The sequence below is a fragment of the Nuphar pumila genome, chromosome 3 (genome assembly GCF_984573655.1).
Source record: "Nuphar pumila chromosome 3, dmNupPumi1.hap1.1, whole genome shotgun sequence".
NCBI classification, from domain to species: Eukaryota; Viridiplantae; Streptophyta; class Magnoliopsida; order Nymphaeales; family Nymphaeaceae; genus Nuphar; species Nuphar pumila.
In genome coordinates, this window is record NC_143251.1 from 110,057,887 (window position 1) to 110,076,649 (window position 18,763).

Sequence of the window (18,763 nt, forward strand, 5' to 3'; positions counted from 1 at the left end):
TTAAAATACTGGTCCGAATTGGAAAGTAATCTGATGAACAGATCCGAATCTGATTTGAATGCACATTTAGATTTTACTTAAAGGATCCATATCTAAAAGTAATATATCGGATTCGGATCAAATATCCGACCATGTCCGATCCATTTACTGCCCGGAGGAAATAAAAGCCCAAAAGGAGTCCTAAAGCACAAAACGGGAAACGCTTCGCTTGTAGGTCAGGTGGAGGTGGAGGAGCTGCACACCCTGAACGTTGGAAACTTCTCTCTCTCTCTCTCTCTCTCTCTCTCTCTCTCTCTCTGTTGCAGATCATGGCGAACAGTGAGTCTTTTTTCTCTTTTCTCCCACGTAGTTCCTCTCTCTCTCTCTCCGTGGTGGAGACATAGAGAATCGAGAGATATTCATTCCTTACTTGGTCATACTCTGATTTTGTGGGAAATCATGTTGTTGGGTGCTGTTGGTGTCAGCTATGGTGCGGTCTTTCGTCCAAGTAGCGGCTTCGGAGGAGGTCTCCTCGCCTCTGAGAATGGTGCAGATCGAGGGTTTGGTGATTTTCGACACCCATCTCGTGATTTTTGCCATAATCATCAGTTTCGTTTGTAAAAATACATTTTCTTTTCCTTTTGAGGTTTTGGGTATTTTTAAACTGTAGTGTTTGTGGTGTCAGTGTTTTCCCTAGGGGAAAATGCCCTTAGGGTTGTGGTTCTCATGGCTATTTTAGAACAAGAACACACACACACACACACACACACACACACATGGGCATGTTGTTGCTGAATTTTACGATATCATGGATTCTTATAGCAGATAAACAACTTCAATTCGATTTCTTGTGCACATTTTGAAGTTGGTTCTTTGTGCAGATGGAAATATGTGTAAGATTCGCCATGGTTATTGGGAAACGTTTTAAAACACCTTAAGAAGATCATCCTCTTGTTAGCAATGTGTGCTTGATGGATAGTTGTTACTTGTTAGAGGATGTTGCTTAATGATGCTTTTCGTCAACTTGGGGATGGTTATCGATTTTTTATGACCATTGAGCTGTATAATCCTGTGATACAACAGCTGCAAGTACCCTAGGGCAGAAACTCATTCCTTCAGTAAAGTGGGATAGGGTGGGATATTGCATTGTATTGCACGATACATTATATTAGTTCATTCAACTTGCAGGAAAGTTAAGACATCCAAACCAAGGTTGCCAGACTAGGAAGCGGAAGCCGCAAACAATAAGGGAAGCAGAAGCGAGAAAGGAGACATTTTAAAATTTATAAGAAGCGAGAAGCAATAAATCAATTTAAGAGCCAAACAGGAATACACAAGGAAGCAATATGGGAACTGAATGGAAACCAAACAGGAAGCAAATAAAAACTAAAATAAAAATGACTATTCTTATATTTCATGATTTTTTTAGTGTAAGAATTCAATTTTTTGGTAAAATCTAACAATGATGGTTAGCAATTTAGATAAAGCACATGAGAAGTGAGTGAAATCCTGAGAGGAAGCACATGAAAAACATGAAAATAAACACAAGTGAAGCATATAGGAAGCTTGTAGGGAAGCGTGAACCAAGCATGGAAAGAATTGAGATTCCTGTAAGTAAAGTTTTGGAAGTGACGATTATCGCGCTTTCAAAGCGATTTTCTAGGAAATGTTCTTCCCACCTACCTAAGAAGCTTCCGGTAACTCTGATCCAAACACCCCATAAATGAATCAATGATTTTGATTTTCATGTCATTGAGTTGATGCCACTGCTGTTGATTTTGGGGAACATCCTTTTGTGTGGCTTGCTGTTGGTTATCCATAAAACACAAATCGAGCTGTTTTCTGGAAAAGATGGCATATTTATGCGGTTTTTTGTTAATTGATAATATCATCAAATTCTTTAGATGTATAATACTTGGGTCAACAGAATGACCTCTCTTTGGAATTTCAATGTCCAAACCGCGGGGTACCTTTCTTTCAGAAGCATTTCCAGTGCTAGCACAATGATGTTTTGTGCTTGTCTTTTTCGTGCCTTTCTTTCTCAAGAAAAGATTCTGTTTAGTGTTTTGTTTAGATTTTTCTTCTTATTGGTATTAGTTGATATTCTTCAGACTGGATGGTGCATCTGTACCGTGTTGATGTTATCTTTCATGTGCTTTTCATTGCTTTGTTGCTTCAAGCTGACAATACACTGTAGTGATGTTGTAGCTTCTTGTAATTTAACTTTTATTTATTTCAATATTGCTGGGTCTTTTTTCTAGTAAGACAGTTGTGATAGATTGTTCTTTGGTGTTCTTTTGTGGACCTATTATTCTTTTGATGTGATGCAGGTCATTTTGAAGATAATTAAGCACTGTAAGGAGTTTATGCCAGCTCTGGTTACTGGGCAACTTCTTGGTTTGGATGTTGGTAGTGTTCTTGAAGTTACCAACTGTTTCCCCTTCCCGGTATGCGATTCTGTTTTACTTGGTCTTAAAATAGCAGTGGGAAATTTCATTTTAGTAAACAGAGTCACAGACTGATGTTTACATTTAAGGTACGTTTGGATTCAATGGATTTTGAGGGAATGAGAATTCAATTTGCCTACCAAATTGGATTCTTGTGTTTGGATCCACTATGAGTTATGGTAATTAGAATTCTCATACCTTCAAATTCTCTGTTTAGAATTCCCACCTGTAGAGGTGGGAATTCTAATTTCTGTAACTCATAATTCAGCAGATCGTAGGTCCGTGCTCCTCTCCTCTCCACTCCTATTCCTCCCCCTTCTCGTCTACCTCCTCTCTTCTCCTCTCCTCTCCTCGTCCTCTCTTTCTCCTCCTTTTCCACGTCCTTTGCCTCCTCTTCCTCCTTCTCTCTTCCCCCTCATCCTCCGCTCCTCCACCTCGTCTCCTCCATCACCTCCTCCTCTGCCTCCTCCACCTCCTCTCATCTTCTCCTCCTCTCCTCTCTTCCTCCTCTTCCACCTCTCTTCCCCAACCACATCTGTGTGTGTGTGTGTGTGTGTGGATTGAGAATAGTGCATGCAAGTTTTACAAACAGTGGAAATCTTAGAGATTAAAATTTCTCTTTCTTGATATTTCCTTGGATTGAGAATTCACTTTTTCATGAGTATTCTCCTCCAAAGTATCCAAACTCACCCTGATGCTCCTTATTTTGGATTATTTTGTTTCTTAGATTCGGAAAGAAGACGAGGAAATTGAAGCAGATGGGGCTAATTATCAGCTTGAGATGATGAGATGCTTGAGAGAGGTCAATGTTGACAACAATACTGTTGGATGGTATAAATCTCTTTTACATTTACTCTCTCTCTCTCTCAGTATTGTTAAGTGTTAGCAGCTTTGATTATTAAAAAAATTTAACAGCTTTAATGCAATGAATTTTTAGTCTTTTTTTCTTTATTGGCTGTGTGTGCGCATGTGCATGCACGTGCATGTATGTGTGCACATCCGTGTGTGCATTTTCTTGTGCCTGCATGTGTGTGTGTGTGGTGCATGACTTGGAGATATCATTATTACTTTTTCTGCATGTCAGTCAAAACTGTATTTTTGCTGTTGATTCTTGCAACTTTTTCTTCCACTGATCCTTTCATGACATCATTGTTCGACCATAAATTTCTTAATATATTTACTAGTTAAAAGTTGATGCTTTGTTGTAATGGCATTGATTTTCATATGTGGTGATTTCACCTTCTGAACATTCACCAGGTACCAGTCAACCTACATGGGTTCTTATCAAACTGTAGAATTGATTGAAACTTTCATGAATTACCAGGTAAATGTGATTCATCTGTTTCACTACATGTATAGATGATTTGATTTCTCTCTGGCATCAAGTCTTTTATCTGGTTTCCATTCTTTTATTCTGGTACAAATTTTCAATTGCTGTTTATCCTTGAGCATGTGTTTGTTTCTTGCAACCATAGGTTTGTTCTCAATTGCAAGGGTGAACTGGCAACGATCAAGAGTTATTTCCTGATCCAATCATACTTGTCTGTCTAACACATAGAAAACTTGTTGAAGTGCAAGAGTTTGTTTAAGGTGCACCATGGAGAGAAGTATTATAATGTGGAACTGTTCTCCTCTCAATATGAGTTACCATAGGTCATATTCTTGAGCATTAGAGCCTTTGATTTGGTGTCCCAATGACCCAAGTACACACATTTTTATGGGCTATTATTAGACTATGAATTTAGGTTCTAGAAAGCAGAGCAACTGTTTTATCTATTTTTATAAATACGGGGATTTGCATATCTGAATCCCCATGCTGATACAATATAGAGATTGCTCATTTCATGTGATTTAAAAAATCTTCACATTTACCCGTGAAGCAAGTATATTGCAATATATGTAGGTGGCATCATGGAATCATCTTAATCTTGTTCAAACTGTTGCCATTTCTCTGAATGGTGCATGGTTCCATTTTCCCCTTTACAGGAGAACATCAGAAGATGTGTCTGCATTATTTATGACCCTTCAAGATCTAGTCAAGGTGTGCTGGCCCTCAAGGCCTTGAAGCTTACAGATTCATTTATGGATCTACACCGCAATAACAATTTTACTGGCGAGAAGTACGTTCATTTTCTTTTCTTTTTTTAATCAAACATATATGTATATGTTTAGTGAGTAATATGTAAATATGCATTCATTTACGTATTGTTTTTTCGTTTGTTACTCATCTCATGGATGTTGTTTCCATTTTTGTAGGCTAAGGGAGAAAAACTTGTCATGGGTGGATATCTTTGAAGAAATACCTGTATGTGTGTCATCCCTCTTCATTATTTTTAATAGCCGTTTCAAGTGATTTTAATATATAAATATCCTTTGTGCCTATAATTATAAAACAATATTCTTTTGCTTCTCAGAGCATTAGAACATTATCAGAGCACATAAATTTTTTTACCTAATTAAGCTTGTATATTGATTCTGCATTTGTATACAGATCAAGGTTTCAAATTCTGCACTCATAAGTGCTTTTATGTCAGATCTAGAACCTGATACACCTGTCACTCAGGTCTTAAACTTGTACTGTATCTTGAATGTTTTCTTCCCAGTCCCTGCTCTTGCGTTGGTAAAGTTAATTGTTTTGGTTTTATGGCAGTGTGATTATGATCGTCTTTCTTTGTCTACACGCCCATTCATGGAAAGGAACTTGGAATTTTTGATTGAATGCATGGATGATCTCTCCATGGAACAGCAGAAAGTAAGAATTTTTGTTTTTATTTTTATTTTTTTGGCTTTTTCTGCAATTTCTTTTACATGCAGAGGCAAGCATGCCTGACTCCTTTTTCTTTTTTTCCACTTTAGTTCCAATTTTACTATCGCAACCTTTCACGTCAACAAGCCCAGCAGCAGACATGGCTACAGAAAAGAAGGTAAACACAGACACTGTTCAGTAATTTAGTAGGATCAGTTAATGTAAAGGTTACATGTGTTTTTTTCTTTTTGGTGTTCAAAATTCAATGGCTGTTTTCAAGAGACAATGTCTAACCATGAATGTACATTGGCTGCTTGTATGTGCATGTTGTTTCCCATTGAAAGTTTGTTCTTCCAATCTGGGACTCAGCTTTCTTTTCCCCTGTTTAAAACTAGATTCTGTCCTTAAAGTCAAGTTGGCATTCCTCATGTTTGGAAGAAGTTGAGTCTGGACTCTGTTTTTTTTCCTTAACCTGTTACTTCAATGCGCCATGTTCTGGCCAATTAAACAAATGCATTTGTGGCTTATGTTTTTCTGTTACAAGAATGTGTTTTGCCATCCTTTCTCAACTTGTCAATCCTATTGCCTCATTATCTATTCTTAGATATTTAGAAGGTCACAATTTTTGTTTTCTCCCAATTAAACTTGGATTATAGTTTGGTTTCTACCTTTCGTTGTTCATTTCATTTGATTCAAGAATATTTTGCATGCAATAGCATGATCTTGTTGTGCATTTGTCCTAGTTCATTTGCATTTTGTTTATATGGTTGTATCTTCTCTTGTTTTTACAGGGCTGAGAATATGGCACGCAAAGCTGCTGGAGAGGAGCCATTGCCAGAGGAAGACCCTTCAAATCCGATCTTCAAGCCTCTTCCTGAACCTTCACGTCTTGATAGTTTTCTCATAACAAATCAAATTTCTAGCTACTGTAATCAAATAAATGGGTATGTTGAAGACTAGCTATTCTTAATTTTCTTTCTCTTATTAATGTTTTTATTCCTTTATCATTGCTTGGGTTGCTTATTTATTTTATTTCTATTTTTCTTACTTTGAAGTACATATTTGAGAGAAGGAACACTTATTCTTAAGTTCATAATTTTTTTATTATATATGTGGATATCCATAGTGTTAAAGGAATAGTATTTTTTTTTTATAAATTTTGTCCAAAAGTAAAAGAATACTGCCTATATATTGAGCAATACAGGAATACTTATGCACGAAGTTCTTTTTTGAATTTGTCGCAGTATTATAGTTGACTAGTTGAAATTCCTTTTCTGCGGGCTGGGAAACTGTGATATACCCCTATAATGTTCAGTGTACTGATGATTGATTTGCAAGAAAAAAATTGAAGAATATTGGAAGGACAATCATTGGAAGCTTGTGATTCTTGTCAATAACTTGTTTGGGATATGTCTTTATACTGTCTTGCTCTTTATATAAAAACTATAACAAAGCATGAATAGGACTTGTTTACTTTGCTACCCCCTGGCAGTGGGGAGATGTTTACTTAGTTCATCTTAGGCGATCAGTTTTTATCTCTCGTTGATGCTAATTCTTCTTTTCTTTTTTATGAAATATGCACATCAACTAGATATAAGGAATGCTATTTTTGGATTCCTCTTTTTGAGATGAGCTATGTCACAAAGATATGGACACACACGGGGACTCTATATGAGTATGAGATGCAAATTAAATGTTTTTTTCAAAGGACCTCAAGGCATATTTTTCAATTATATAATTGATTAAAATTTTTTATATTTTAATATATAAAAATCTATTCATTAATGTTATTAAAGCTATTCAAAAATATGTTTGCTCAATGTGTTACGTGTCATCTATGTCACACGGACTCGGCTAGGGGGTCGACGCACCCACGTCGACACGCCCCGACACGGGTGCGGCTTCGGACACGGTCAACGAAGAGTCGGACTCGGTCAGCGCACTGGGGCTGAGTCCGTCCACGTTTTGGACTTGGTCAACGTTGACCGAGTCTATATTCATCCATTTTTAGGGCAAAAAACTAAAAAAAATGTTATATATATATATATATATATATATAACTGTGCTGTGCCACAGACTGTGCACACAGCACAGTCTGTGAATGTGCACTGTGACTGTGCACTTTTTAAAAATATATATAGCCGAGTCCCCGTGTTCAAAATTTTTGAAATTGCGCCGCACCCGTGTCACACCCGCACCCATGTGACATAGCGTGTCATGTTGTGCCCCTTAGAGATGGGATCCTAAATGGTGTATGCTCTTGTGACATGAGTGATAAGCTTGGGAAGTAGTGATATTGCAATCCTAGTACTTAAGAAATGGCAGTGTCAGTTCATACTTCATAAGGTCAATGACTGGTCAACTTTCATTATAGCATCTCTGGTACTGTAAGATGATATACTATGTTATGAGAGAGATATGAAACCTTCATTATATTTCCTAACCCTTGACCACTTTGCTGTTGCTACATGCAGTTCATACAGATTGCAATGTCGGTAAGGACTTCTTTTAAGCTCCTGTAGTGATTTGAAGTTCCTAGATCTACTTTCGATGTATAGTATCTGTTGGTACAAGACAGTAATTGGTGCAACAAATGTAAATCTGCCTTGGACGTTGCTGTTAACAAAAGTTAGTTTAAGCATGCATCAGATATCTATAGTTCAATAATATAATATATTTGTTACTCAGAAGTTGCATGATATAATGGGATACTCCTCATTCTGCACGATGGTGGCTAGCATGTAGTAATATATATATATATATATATATATATATATATATATATATATATATATATATATATATATATATATATATATGTGTGTGTGTGTGTGTGTGTGTGTGTGTGTGTGGACTTGCTTACATATTAATGGTTTCTCTAAACATTGGCAAACCACTCTCCATGGTTCTGGCAATGAGCACGAGGCCAAGTTTGCTAGGTGTCCAAAGATCCTGGTGTTCTGTAGCCCTTGGTACGTTAGAATCTGAGAATGATAGCTAATCATTAAAAGTGTGTGTTTGGTTCATGCATTAAAGTTTGTCTATAAATTTGTTGTTGCAAACAACCATGACTCACGAGGATCTATGTTAGTGGTTGTCTATTTTCGCCCAGGGTTCTGATTACAAAGAAAATCTGTGATTAATCTTTGCAGGGTTGCAGGACAAAGTTTCAACAGACTGTATTTGATGGATGCATTGCATGAAAAGTAATCCTTGATTCAGGTAAATCTTGGTCTATACCATTTTTAATTGTTAGTGCTGACAGTTCTTAAGGCTGAAGAGAACCCAGTAGATGCTGAGAGAACTATTGTCACAAATATCACTGATTTCGAAAATATCAGGATATTGTGAAATGTGAAAGGCTGATATAATAACAAAACTCAATCTTTTCAAAATATTGCCTATTTCGAAAATTTCACATATACCAACATGATAAAAACAGCTTTTATGGTATTTTTTATATTATGTATATTTTTCTTTACACTTTTTATATGTTTTATATGCCTATGTTTTACTGAGTTTTCCCCAAGAAAAACCAAAAATTTCAAAATATCATGAGATTTTCCCTCGCTGCAATTTTCTTCAGAATGATGTTTATGACATGGTGAGATAATGGTGTAATTTGCAATGCCGGTCACAGGTGTAATTGCATTAATTAGTAAAATTATAGTTTCTGAACTTTATCAGATAATATGGCAAATAACCAGAATCATATAAAAACATGATGTGATACAAATAACCAGCATGGCCAGGATTTTGCACACTTATATTGGTCGACCTTCGTATGAGATTGAAAGTGCAGCATCTTTTGGCTTTGGTTTGCAGATGAAACCATTTTTCCAGAGTATGCCTTCTTTCTGGTAGATTAAGATGAGTTTTCCTGCTCTTGGTCACGATTAAATCAGGATCCATTTGTGCCAGGGATTCCTCTGCTGAGATGCTCTTTAACTATGGTGTCATGATCTGGTTTACTGCAACTGCTTTAGATGCTCTTTAAATTGTTTGAACGTGGCGTTTTTGCCTGGAAAATTTGTTCTCGATGATGTTATGCTCCATGGGACTCTTTAAGCATGGATGATGATCGGACATGCTCTTGTTATTTAATAAAAAATTTGTATTTCGGAGGTGATTACAAGTTGCTACATATTTGTTAATGCTAATAATGAAATTTTGGATGATGTCTGACAAGGTAGATCCTGAATGGGTTAACTGCAAATTTTTCTTCTTTGTTATCTTGACCTCTCCCCAGTGGCAATGGAACTCTGTGTGGCTTGTTGAGCGGACCTTCTCACCTTAGATCACATTTTATCTCCTACTACTTGTTGCCTCTCTCTCTCTGGAAAACTGCCGAGTTTTTGGGATGTGCTAGGAAATTGCTGGCCTAAGAGATGCGTATTTACCGTGTCCTGTTCTTGTTCTCTCTTAGTCCCCATCACCCACCTGCGCACCAGGAAAGTCTCCCCATTGCTTCGGCCCTTAAAGCAATGAAGGTGCAGCCTTGAAAGTCCTTTAACTTGACGCCTTAAGCTGACCCACTTTGCCAGGTGTATGGAGCCTTTATGGGCTACTTGGTGAAAACAATGTCAAGACTTCTGCAAGCTCTCTCTCTCTCTCTCTCTCTCTCTCTCTCTCTCTCTCTCTCTCTCTTTTGCTGCCCGTGGGTGTATTTGATTGCTTGTCCATGATTAAACAGAGTACTAGAATAGATCAGATAGGACACATTCTGCTCTGTAAAAATTGTTTTTCTAGGAAATCATATTTTTATTTGAAAATAATTAAACTACAAAAAATAAAACATCAATAAACCCTAAACTGTAATATAATAAATTGCAAATAAACTATAAGTAAACTATAAATAAACAAAAAACACTTAAGCTACAAGAAAAATAAGCTATAAAATCAAAGAAATTATAAATAAATCATAAAAATAAATATAAAAACTCCTAATAAAAAAAAGACCTAATCAAATTAAATATAAAAAAGCTTTAATTAAAATATTTTGATTCAAAACCCTAATAAAAGAAATTTTTTATTTTTTATATTTAATTAAAACCATAATTTTAAAAAGTCCTTATTCAAAAAGTCTTAATTCGAAACCCTAAATTGAAAAACCCTAATTCTAAAGAGAGAGAAAGGACGAAGAAAATGAGGGTGATTTTTTTCTGCGCAACGCATAATCAAAAGCACCTTTAGGGTAAGTTTGATGTGTCGCTCCCAGCGTGATTCAGGCGAAAATCATGTTGGGAACAACGATTTTTAACAAACGATGGACGCGGTGGACAACATTCTGCCTGTCTGCCACGTCCATTTTGATGTGTAATTTTTGCTCCACCCCTCCCCTGTTACAAAAAGAACAAAATTGAAAGAACGTAAAAAAAGTGCATCGATAGCCGTGCCCGTCGATGCTTCTCTCCATCGATTGAGCAAGGCAGAGGGGCACTCTCTCTCTCAACACCACCACCCAACCAATCTCGCCGGTGCAAAGCCCCTCCCGCAACTCCCACGATGGCGAGAAGACATCGCTCGTCGATCCGTCTCTCTCTCTCTCTCTCTGTGTGTGTGTGTGTGTGCAAGGGCTCCACTGGAGCGGCGGGCGGCGGTACCACCACCTCCGTCCCCAAAAGGGAGGAGGTCAAACGAAAAAAATTGTGGCCTCCTTTCTTTCCCATTTCCACCTTCACCACCATCGGCCTCCTTGCTACCCTTTCCCCGACCTCCACCACCATGCTACCATGCTCTTGTAGTCGAACTCTCTCTCTCTCTCTCTCTCTCTCTCTCTACCCCATCCCACGCTGCCTCACCCTCCTCCACAACACTCATGTTCGTTTTTTCGACAAGCAACCACCTACAACCATCATTGCCCACCACCCGTCGCCTCCAAACCACCCACGACATGCCTGATGGACACAATCTCTCTCTCTTTCTGCCACCACCGAAAGAGCGGCAGAGATGTTCTGTTGCTGGAGAGCAGCAGTGACCTCGATTGTGATGAGGCTGAACCCTCCAGAGATCCAATGACCTCAATTGTCGATCGCCACAAGCTCTCATCGCCAGACAACCTCCTCGACACCCAGTTGCTCTTTGAGGCCTCCCCCCTCTCTATGCCTTCTATCTCACACCACCACCATCGTCAACCACCTCAATCACAAGCTCCCGATTTCCCCTCTCTCTCTCTCTCTCTCTCGAGCCATCTCTGTGCCCTCTATCTGTGGCCACCACCATCACCGACCACCACCTATCGCCGACCACCATCGACCCTTTTCTTTCTAAGCCCCTCCCAAAAAACAAACCACCATTGACCCATTATTCTTGACTGTCCAAGTTGTTTGCACATTGTCATCAAACAACGGACAATTGGAACATAGCATTTGAGTACGGTTCAAACAAATGTTGGACTTAAAACAATTGTTATAGAACGAATAGAACCAATGCTCTGTTCCGTTCTTTTTGTTCATTTCGTCCAACCCTGGACAAGCCATCAAACATACCCTTAGGGTGCACTGCATAAATAAATTTTAGGGAAATTCATTTATAGGCGAACCTTTTACCCTTAATTCCAAATATGAGCTAGACATTTCTGAAATTTCAAATATGGGCCAAACTTTTGGAGTTTGTATTTATTGTTGTCCTTTAACTCAAGTTAACATTGATAAGTCAAATTACAATAGTAGCCTTCACCATTAAGGTTTAAACTGTTTACTTCTTGTATTGAGGATAGGGATGGCAGTGGGGCGGGGCGGGGGACAAGGTCTCCACCCCCGCCCCGCCTCAAGATTTTATCCTCCACCCCCGCCTCCATCCCCGGCGGGGATGGATTTTATCCTCTACCCCCGCCTTCATCCCCGTTTCATGTCCTCCATCCCCGGTTCAAACGGGGATGAGGCGGGGCGGGGCGGGGCGGGGATATTGCGGGGAAAAGTGGTCGGGGTGGGGTTGGGGCGGGGCGGGGAAAAGTGCACGTCCATCCCCACCTCCACCCCTGGACGGGGATGGATTTTAACCTTCGTCCCCGCCTCCATCCATGTTTCATACCCTTCATCCCCAGTCCAAACGGGGCGAGGCGGGGCGGGGCCCCGCTTTCCCCCGGTCCACTGCCATCCCTAATTGAGGATGAGTGAACACTTTTCAATTTTCAAGAAACAAAAAAGGACTCACGTTTATTTGACATAAGGTCCTTGTTTGACGGTTTCAGCAAAAGTTTGGACCATATTTGAAACTTTAGAAACGTGTGGCCCATATTTGAAATTAGTAACAAAAGGTTGGCCCTTAAATAGTATTTTTTCAAAATTTTAGATTTAAAAAAGTCACTCGAGGAAAAGAGCAATTCCTAATAAACGAGTTTATTAACACTCTGTTTGGGAACTTTGAATCTGATGTGTGTTGTGGTTTCCACCAGTTCTCTCATGCTCTTTGCTGTTTGGGAGCAATGGTAGTGCCAAAATACTGCATTGGGAATGGAGTTGGCAGCCCTAGAACCAAGTTTCCAAACTATTAATCAGGGGATATTTTGGGCAACTCCATCCTCAACACCACATATTGTCAACACATGGAAATGGTATTTCCATCTCAATACAAGACTTCCAAACATAGCCTAAATGCATCAAGGGAGAACAGACCTATGAGTTTCTGTTCAGGGATCCCTTGTGTAGGGCTGATAAACGAGCCAAACGAACTCAACATGAGGTGTTCAAGCTCAACTTGTTTTTGCCATGAGCCGAGCTGAGCTCGGGCTAAACGGGCCGAACTCAAGTTGGATCATTTAAAAAACTATGTTCTTTAAAGCTGGAAGTAATGCTATTTGAACTCTAGACCTATTTGGCCATGCTCAAGTGGAATGTACAAGAAAATACATTGTTTGTTTCAAGCCATTTGAACTCTAGACAAGCCAAATTGTGCTGGAGACTTGGGGCGTGTTTGTTTCAACCCAAGTCATGAGAAAAAGCCCATTTTCGTATGAAAATGAACCTCTTTCCCACAGGCGCTGAAACAGATGCCCCTGTAGGAAAGACATGGTGGCGCCCACATTTTTTATATGAAACCCACATATTTGCAAAGTCTAGCCTAGTCCTATTGACTTTGACTCACCTATGGCGAGTCAGGTAGGAGTGGGCTGAGTCTCTGCAGTCAAACTTCGATGCGTGGAGAAGATTGGGTCAGATTTAGCCATTACTGGGTCTGACCTAATTAGATCTAGGCATCTAGCACAATTGGATTCAAATTTGGACACAATGTTGGATGGGATCAGCTAAAACCAAATCCAGATCTGGTTTACTTAAGATCTGATATTTATATGTATTCGGAATTCAGATTTTAGTCAGATTCAGAAAGTTTCCAAGATTCAGATTTAGATTCAAATGCAATACTTGATACCGAATCCAACTAAGTGGATTTGGATTCAGTCAATATCTGATCTGAATCCAAACTGTTTACAACCTTATTTGCAACCACACAACTCTATTTGGGATCTGGATAGGGATGTCAATGGGTCAGATTCGGATGGAAAAAGATAAAACAGAATTTGACATGACCTAATCGGATTAGGATGGAAAAAGTTAAAACTGAATCCAGATCCGAGTAGCTTAAAACCTGAAATTAATAGGTTTCAGGTTTTAGTCTGATTCAGATTTTAATCGGATTTGGGTCGGGTTTTAATATAAAACTCGATACCGAACCCCAGTCCAATTTTTAATCAGATCCAGATTTGGCTACCGAGAACGACTAATTGTATTTGGATTTGGGTCGGATGTCGGGTTACATTGGACCCATTGACATCCCTAGATCTGGAGATGGGGATTGATGAATCCCACCTACCCCACTTAGCACCTTTAAGCCCACTGTTTCATTCTCATGAGGTGATAATGAAAAAAAGGCACTCACAGTTTTTTTCATGTTGTGATAATTGAGGGTTGAAAACGGGTTGGATTCAGGATGTTTTTTTTTGCAAATTTTGGTTGTCTTGGATCCTATCAGATCGACTCTCCAATGTATTTTCTGATCTGAAATCCGAACAGTTTGCCTCCCTAGATGATTCTGTTGCCAGAATTGGGTTAGAATCGGATTGTTCTAGGTCCAGAGCCAATTATAGAGCTCTTTAACCTGAACAAGATTTAATAGGATTCTATATGTAGAAACTGGACCAGGTGTGGGTTTGAACAGCACATTATTTTGGAGAGGTTCTTTAGTCCCGGAACATGGTTACGAGGTCAAGCATGAACCTACCTCAGATCTAACCCTTATAAAAGGAGTGTTTTTATGCACCAACTAATTCAGATACATGGGATAAAGTGGGAAATTGCATTATACTCTGTGATAGAACATCCCAACTTATCTCAATAGGATATAGATCGGCACAGGCTGTTTTGCCAGCTTTTGCTAATTAAGATTTTTTTTTTTTTGAGAAGAATGACAAAAAAAAAAAGTGAAAGAAAAGAAAACTAAAGAAAGGAGTTCAATTAAAAAAAGAGTGCATAAGGTCACCCATCCCAGTATTATTCTCGTCCAAGCATGGTGAATTGAATTCTGATGGGTTCCTGTGCATTAGTGCTGGTATGATCACACCTGACTCCTAAAAACTTAAATCTTCTCGCTTCATGATTCGGCAATTGAAGCAAGTAATGAGCTACCTGACTCTAAAAACTTAAATCTTCTCACTTCATGATTCTACAATATTTTCCCAATTGAAGCAAGTAATGAGCTGGGAAAGTGGACTCAAGGAGAAATTGAATTGGAAGTGTTCCAAGCCAGAAAGACTAGGGGTCTCCCAATAATGAAGTTTGCAGGATGAAGCACCAAAAGAGTTTCATTAATAAACTAATATACACTTCCAACAGAGTACATCACCTTAAGCACATGAGATAGCAAAAAAAAAAAAAACACCCCCACAGAATATAAAACAGTGTAGCACTTCACTTGATGTAGTAGGGAAGGTCAAGGACATAGAGAAGAAAGTAGGCCCAGATGACACCAGAGATTCCCCCAAAGAAGAACCCACCAGAGAAGGCAGCCCAGCCATCTGCAGTCTGTAGTTTATCAGCTTCCTTCTTCCTTCCCGTCAGCGTAAGGGCCGGGGCAGTCGACGGCTCACCTTCTTTGAATGATGCTACGCCATAGATGGTCAAGCAGATGCTGAGAATTGCAACCAGCCCACCAGCAGCTAAGGACCCTGCAGCTCCATGATAGGGAGTGTTCCTCAATGGACCAGTCATGACAAAGGGTCCGACTAGTAGGTAGCCATGGGCTAAGCCCACCTCGATGCCCCGGAGAAGTGGGCTCACCGAGGTCCGGTACGCGGGCAGGTTGGAGAGGTACCAGGCTATCAGTGGGCTGGAAGTAATGGGGGTCTCTAGGCTTCCAATGAAGGGATCACCATTGAGTGGCTCTATCACTTGGTATGGCTGCAACCAATGGAACAGTATGAACCTGTTAAAGGGAAAGCCCCAACTGGGTCTACATGTTTTTGGTTAATTTCGAAGATTTTAAGGGGTTGTTTAGATGCAGTCACTTAGAAAATGAGATAATCCGGGATCTTCATGACAGAATATCCCAACTTATCACATTTACCCGGAGAACAAGGTGTGTCAACGGGTTGGATTTGCTTTTGGATCCAGATAAAACCAGACCCAAACCTAATTTGAGATGATGGTACCGGGTTTAGACTCAGGTCTAATAGGACTCACCATAAGAGAAACCATACCTGAATCCTATAAGGATTAAAAGAACCAGACCCGGACAATACCCAGTAAAATAATATTTCTTTTATCATTTTTACATTGAAAAATTATTTTAAGGGGTTTTAGCTTTTACATGTGTTCCATTAAATGGCTTTGTTATTTATCACCAAACCCAACGGGGGCTCGCAGGAGCAGTTAGTGACGTTGCAAGTTCGAATCCCAATGGTATGGTTGTATAACTGGTAGGGGTCGGACTAATCCCCAGCTTTCTCTCGGGCGTTCTATCCACAAATTTGTTGGATCTGGATATAGATTCGTATAGAGATGTAAAACTGTAAAACAGAATCAAATGGGTTTAGGTTAATAGGATCTAGAATGCTTTGCCAAATTGGTCGGTCAGTCGGTTAGTATCTGAACCAAACCCGATAAGTTGGCTTGAATCCACAAATGATTGAATTTGACTGGGCCAACTTTTTTGATAAACCTATTCTAGTCCTATTGACTTCGACCCACCTTGGTCAAGTCAGGTGGGACCAGGCCGTCTCATCTGCAGTCAATTTTGATACTTGGAGAAGGCTGGATCCGGGTCAAACGAGTAGCAACCTTTTGGAGGGACCATGTTTGACTCGGACCTAGCGAGCTGGAGACAACTCTCATTGCTTTGCTTAGCTCGAGTCAGCCCACATACAGTCTACTAATTCCCTTCACATATAACAAAAATTCTTACTGTATCGTTTTAAAATTTGCATTTGTTTTCCTAGTCAAGTTTTACTAGTTTAATTGCCTTTCGCTAGAAAAAAAAGATAGTTAACGTTTCAATATATCGCCAAAAACACGGGGATATTTTCGATATTTTCTGCGGAAAATTCACGGTTTGTAAAGAATTGCAGACTTGCGTTAACCACCACCACCACCACCACCACCAAAGCGGATCAGGGGAATTTCAGAAACCCAGGTGGCTTTTCGTCATTTTATGAAGAAAGAGTTAAAGGAGGAAGGCTTGTTTCCGCCTTACCTTGTCCGTCTGGATGGCTCTGATGGTGAAGGACGACGTCCTCTTGGAGGGCAAGACTCTGAGTGGAATTCCAGAAATGCCCCTGAGAGGAAGGATCCCCCTGGTGGTGATTGGGCTCCTCCTCCCCTTGAGTTGGCCGACGATGGCCGGAGCTGATGCTACCGACGACGCCATTATTCACTTCTCCCTCTCTCTCTCGATAATGTGGAGGAGAAGAGAAATGGGAAGAATAAAAGAAAATTTGGGATAAAATTTTTGAAGGAGAAAATGAATGACAATGGATGAGGTGTCAAGATGGCACCTTCCCATTGGATGGATGGCTAGCCAAAGAACTCTTATCTTATCTTTACTACTAAATTACAGAATTATCCTTTGACTTTGAGTCTAGGACCATAAGCTATCTCGGGTTTGCAACGTGGGGGTCTTAGGATTAACGATCTTGGATCTTCGGAAATCGATCGCTACCATGTCGCGCGGCCAGCTGTACACTGCAAGGGTAGTTTTGGAATTATGATTTTAGCATCTGGGATGGATCATGAACGAGATCGCGGGGGCAGATCTTTCATGACTTTTACTGGTGGGAACGAACAGGGCTTATTTTACAAACTCAACAACGATGTATCTCCTTTTTTTATAAGGCCGTAGATGACTACACCTACAGTGCATAGGGATAGGAAACAAGTCAAGCCGCTCGTGGCTTGGCTCATGTTCGGCTCGTAAAGAGCTCTCTCAAACTTGTAAAATAACCTCAGTGAGCTGAATATAAATGATAGGTACTCGGCTTGGCTTGACTCGTACGTTAAGTAGTAAGATATATGTTTTAGATATACTTGTATTTTTTTTTGTAATCTTATTTCTTTTAGCTCTAAAACAATGTAATTTTTTTTTTTTTATAAACAATCCAGATGAACTAGGCTTGGCTGGCTACAATAATGAGCCAAGCTTGAACACTTGAAGCTCGTTTACCAGCCCTACCTGCAAATGGGGTTGGTCCAAGATCAAACTTGGCTCGAGTCTACTTAGCTCAAGTCCAAAAATGACTCGTTGAAACTTCTTGTGACCGTTAAGGGTACCTCCCAAAAAAGAATAAACTGTTGCCTGACTTATGGGCAAGCACTCCAACTAGTTAATGAAGGCAAAAGTAAAATGGATACAATTGGTTCATATATGAACAAATCCAAATTATTTGATGTTTGTGACAGGAGTTAGACTTTGCTTTTCATTCGGATATAGAATCAATTGGTACATAATTTCACACGCGATCTCCGATCCCATTCAATCAACATGTTTGGTTTTGGAAATTTCCTGCATCCCATCCAAGCCCCAGCCTGTTTGAAAATAGATCCGTATGGCTTAAGATTGAAGATAATAAGAGATGGTTTGGTTGCATCTTGGTTGCATCTCATGTGATTTGGAATCATATGAGATTAATATAGTGAATTTTATATCAACATTACCTTAAACATGTTAGAAATAGAACCGTGATGTGCATAGTGAAGGTTATAGAAGAAGTGAGAAGAGTTGAGATTAACATCCTACTTTAGGAGGGATTTTTGATGTGATTATCGAGAGCTCTGAGTGTATCCTGAAGAAGTAGAGGCTGAGATATTTATTCTTCCTTGGGTAGCCGTTACCCAGCCATAACCGTCTTATTAGATTCTCAAACATGCTAAAAATCCAATGTAAAAAGGGCTCACCACTATCCTTGTGGTGCATATCTCAATGACCCACTACTTAAGTGGGTCATTGAATTACATGTGAGACCCATTGACCACACTAAATTCATACCAAGATCCAACATCTCTCACTTGGCCAAATGGGGCAAACACCCGCATTGTATCATAACTGCACTAATGACATTATAAGATTTTACATACGCTAGTTAGATTTTTTTTTCATGATATAT

General features: G+C 39.5%; 2 protein-coding genes across 4 annotated transcripts; one reads left to right on the forward strand and one right to left on the reverse strand.

Annotated features, from left to right (window-relative positions):
- The first annotated feature begins 200 nt into the window (after window positions 1-200).
- On the forward strand, window positions 201-9,347 carry LOC149843270 (eukaryotic translation initiation factor 3 subunit H-like). Of its 3 annotated transcripts, XR_016430858.1 has the most exons (14): window positions 204-318; window positions 465-544; window positions 2,310-2,426; window positions 3,154-3,257; window positions 3,684-3,750; window positions 4,413-4,546; window positions 4,683-4,731; window positions 4,918-4,989; window positions 5,077-5,178; window positions 5,283-5,350; window positions 5,964-6,116; window positions 8,325-8,394; window positions 8,998-9,053; window positions 9,094-9,174. XR_016430858.1 is itself a non-coding variant. In XM_089999689.1 (13 exons), exons 1-12 carry the CDS (start codon window positions 309-311, stop codon window positions 8,380-8,382), a joined length of 1,014 nt encoding a protein of 337 aa, XP_089855815.1. In that variant the 5' UTR covers window positions 201-308; the 3' UTR covers window positions 8,383-8,394; window positions 8,998-9,347. The 3 variants fall into 3 exon arrangements, 2 of the variants coding, with proteins under 2 accessions (XP_089855815.1, XP_089855816.1); XM_089999689.1 differs by having other exon boundaries at window positions 201-318; window positions 8,998-9,347; XM_089999690.1 differs by lacking the exon at window positions 8,998-9,053 and having other exon boundaries at window positions 9,094-9,304.
- Window positions 9,348-14,953: 5,606 nt separating this feature from the next.
- LOC149843271 (photosystem I reaction center subunit XI, chloroplastic-like) lies at window positions 14,954-17,100 on the reverse strand. The gene is made up of 2 exons (XM_089999691.1): window positions 16,858-17,100; window positions 14,954-15,566 (listed from the first exon to the last, which is right to left on the reverse strand). Exons 1-2 carry the CDS (start codon window positions 17,029-17,031, stop codon window positions 15,078-15,080), a joined length of 663 nt encoding a protein of 220 aa, XP_089855817.1. The 5' UTR covers window positions 17,032-17,100; the 3' UTR covers window positions 14,954-15,077.
- Window positions 17,101-18,763: the final 1,663 nt, after the last annotated feature.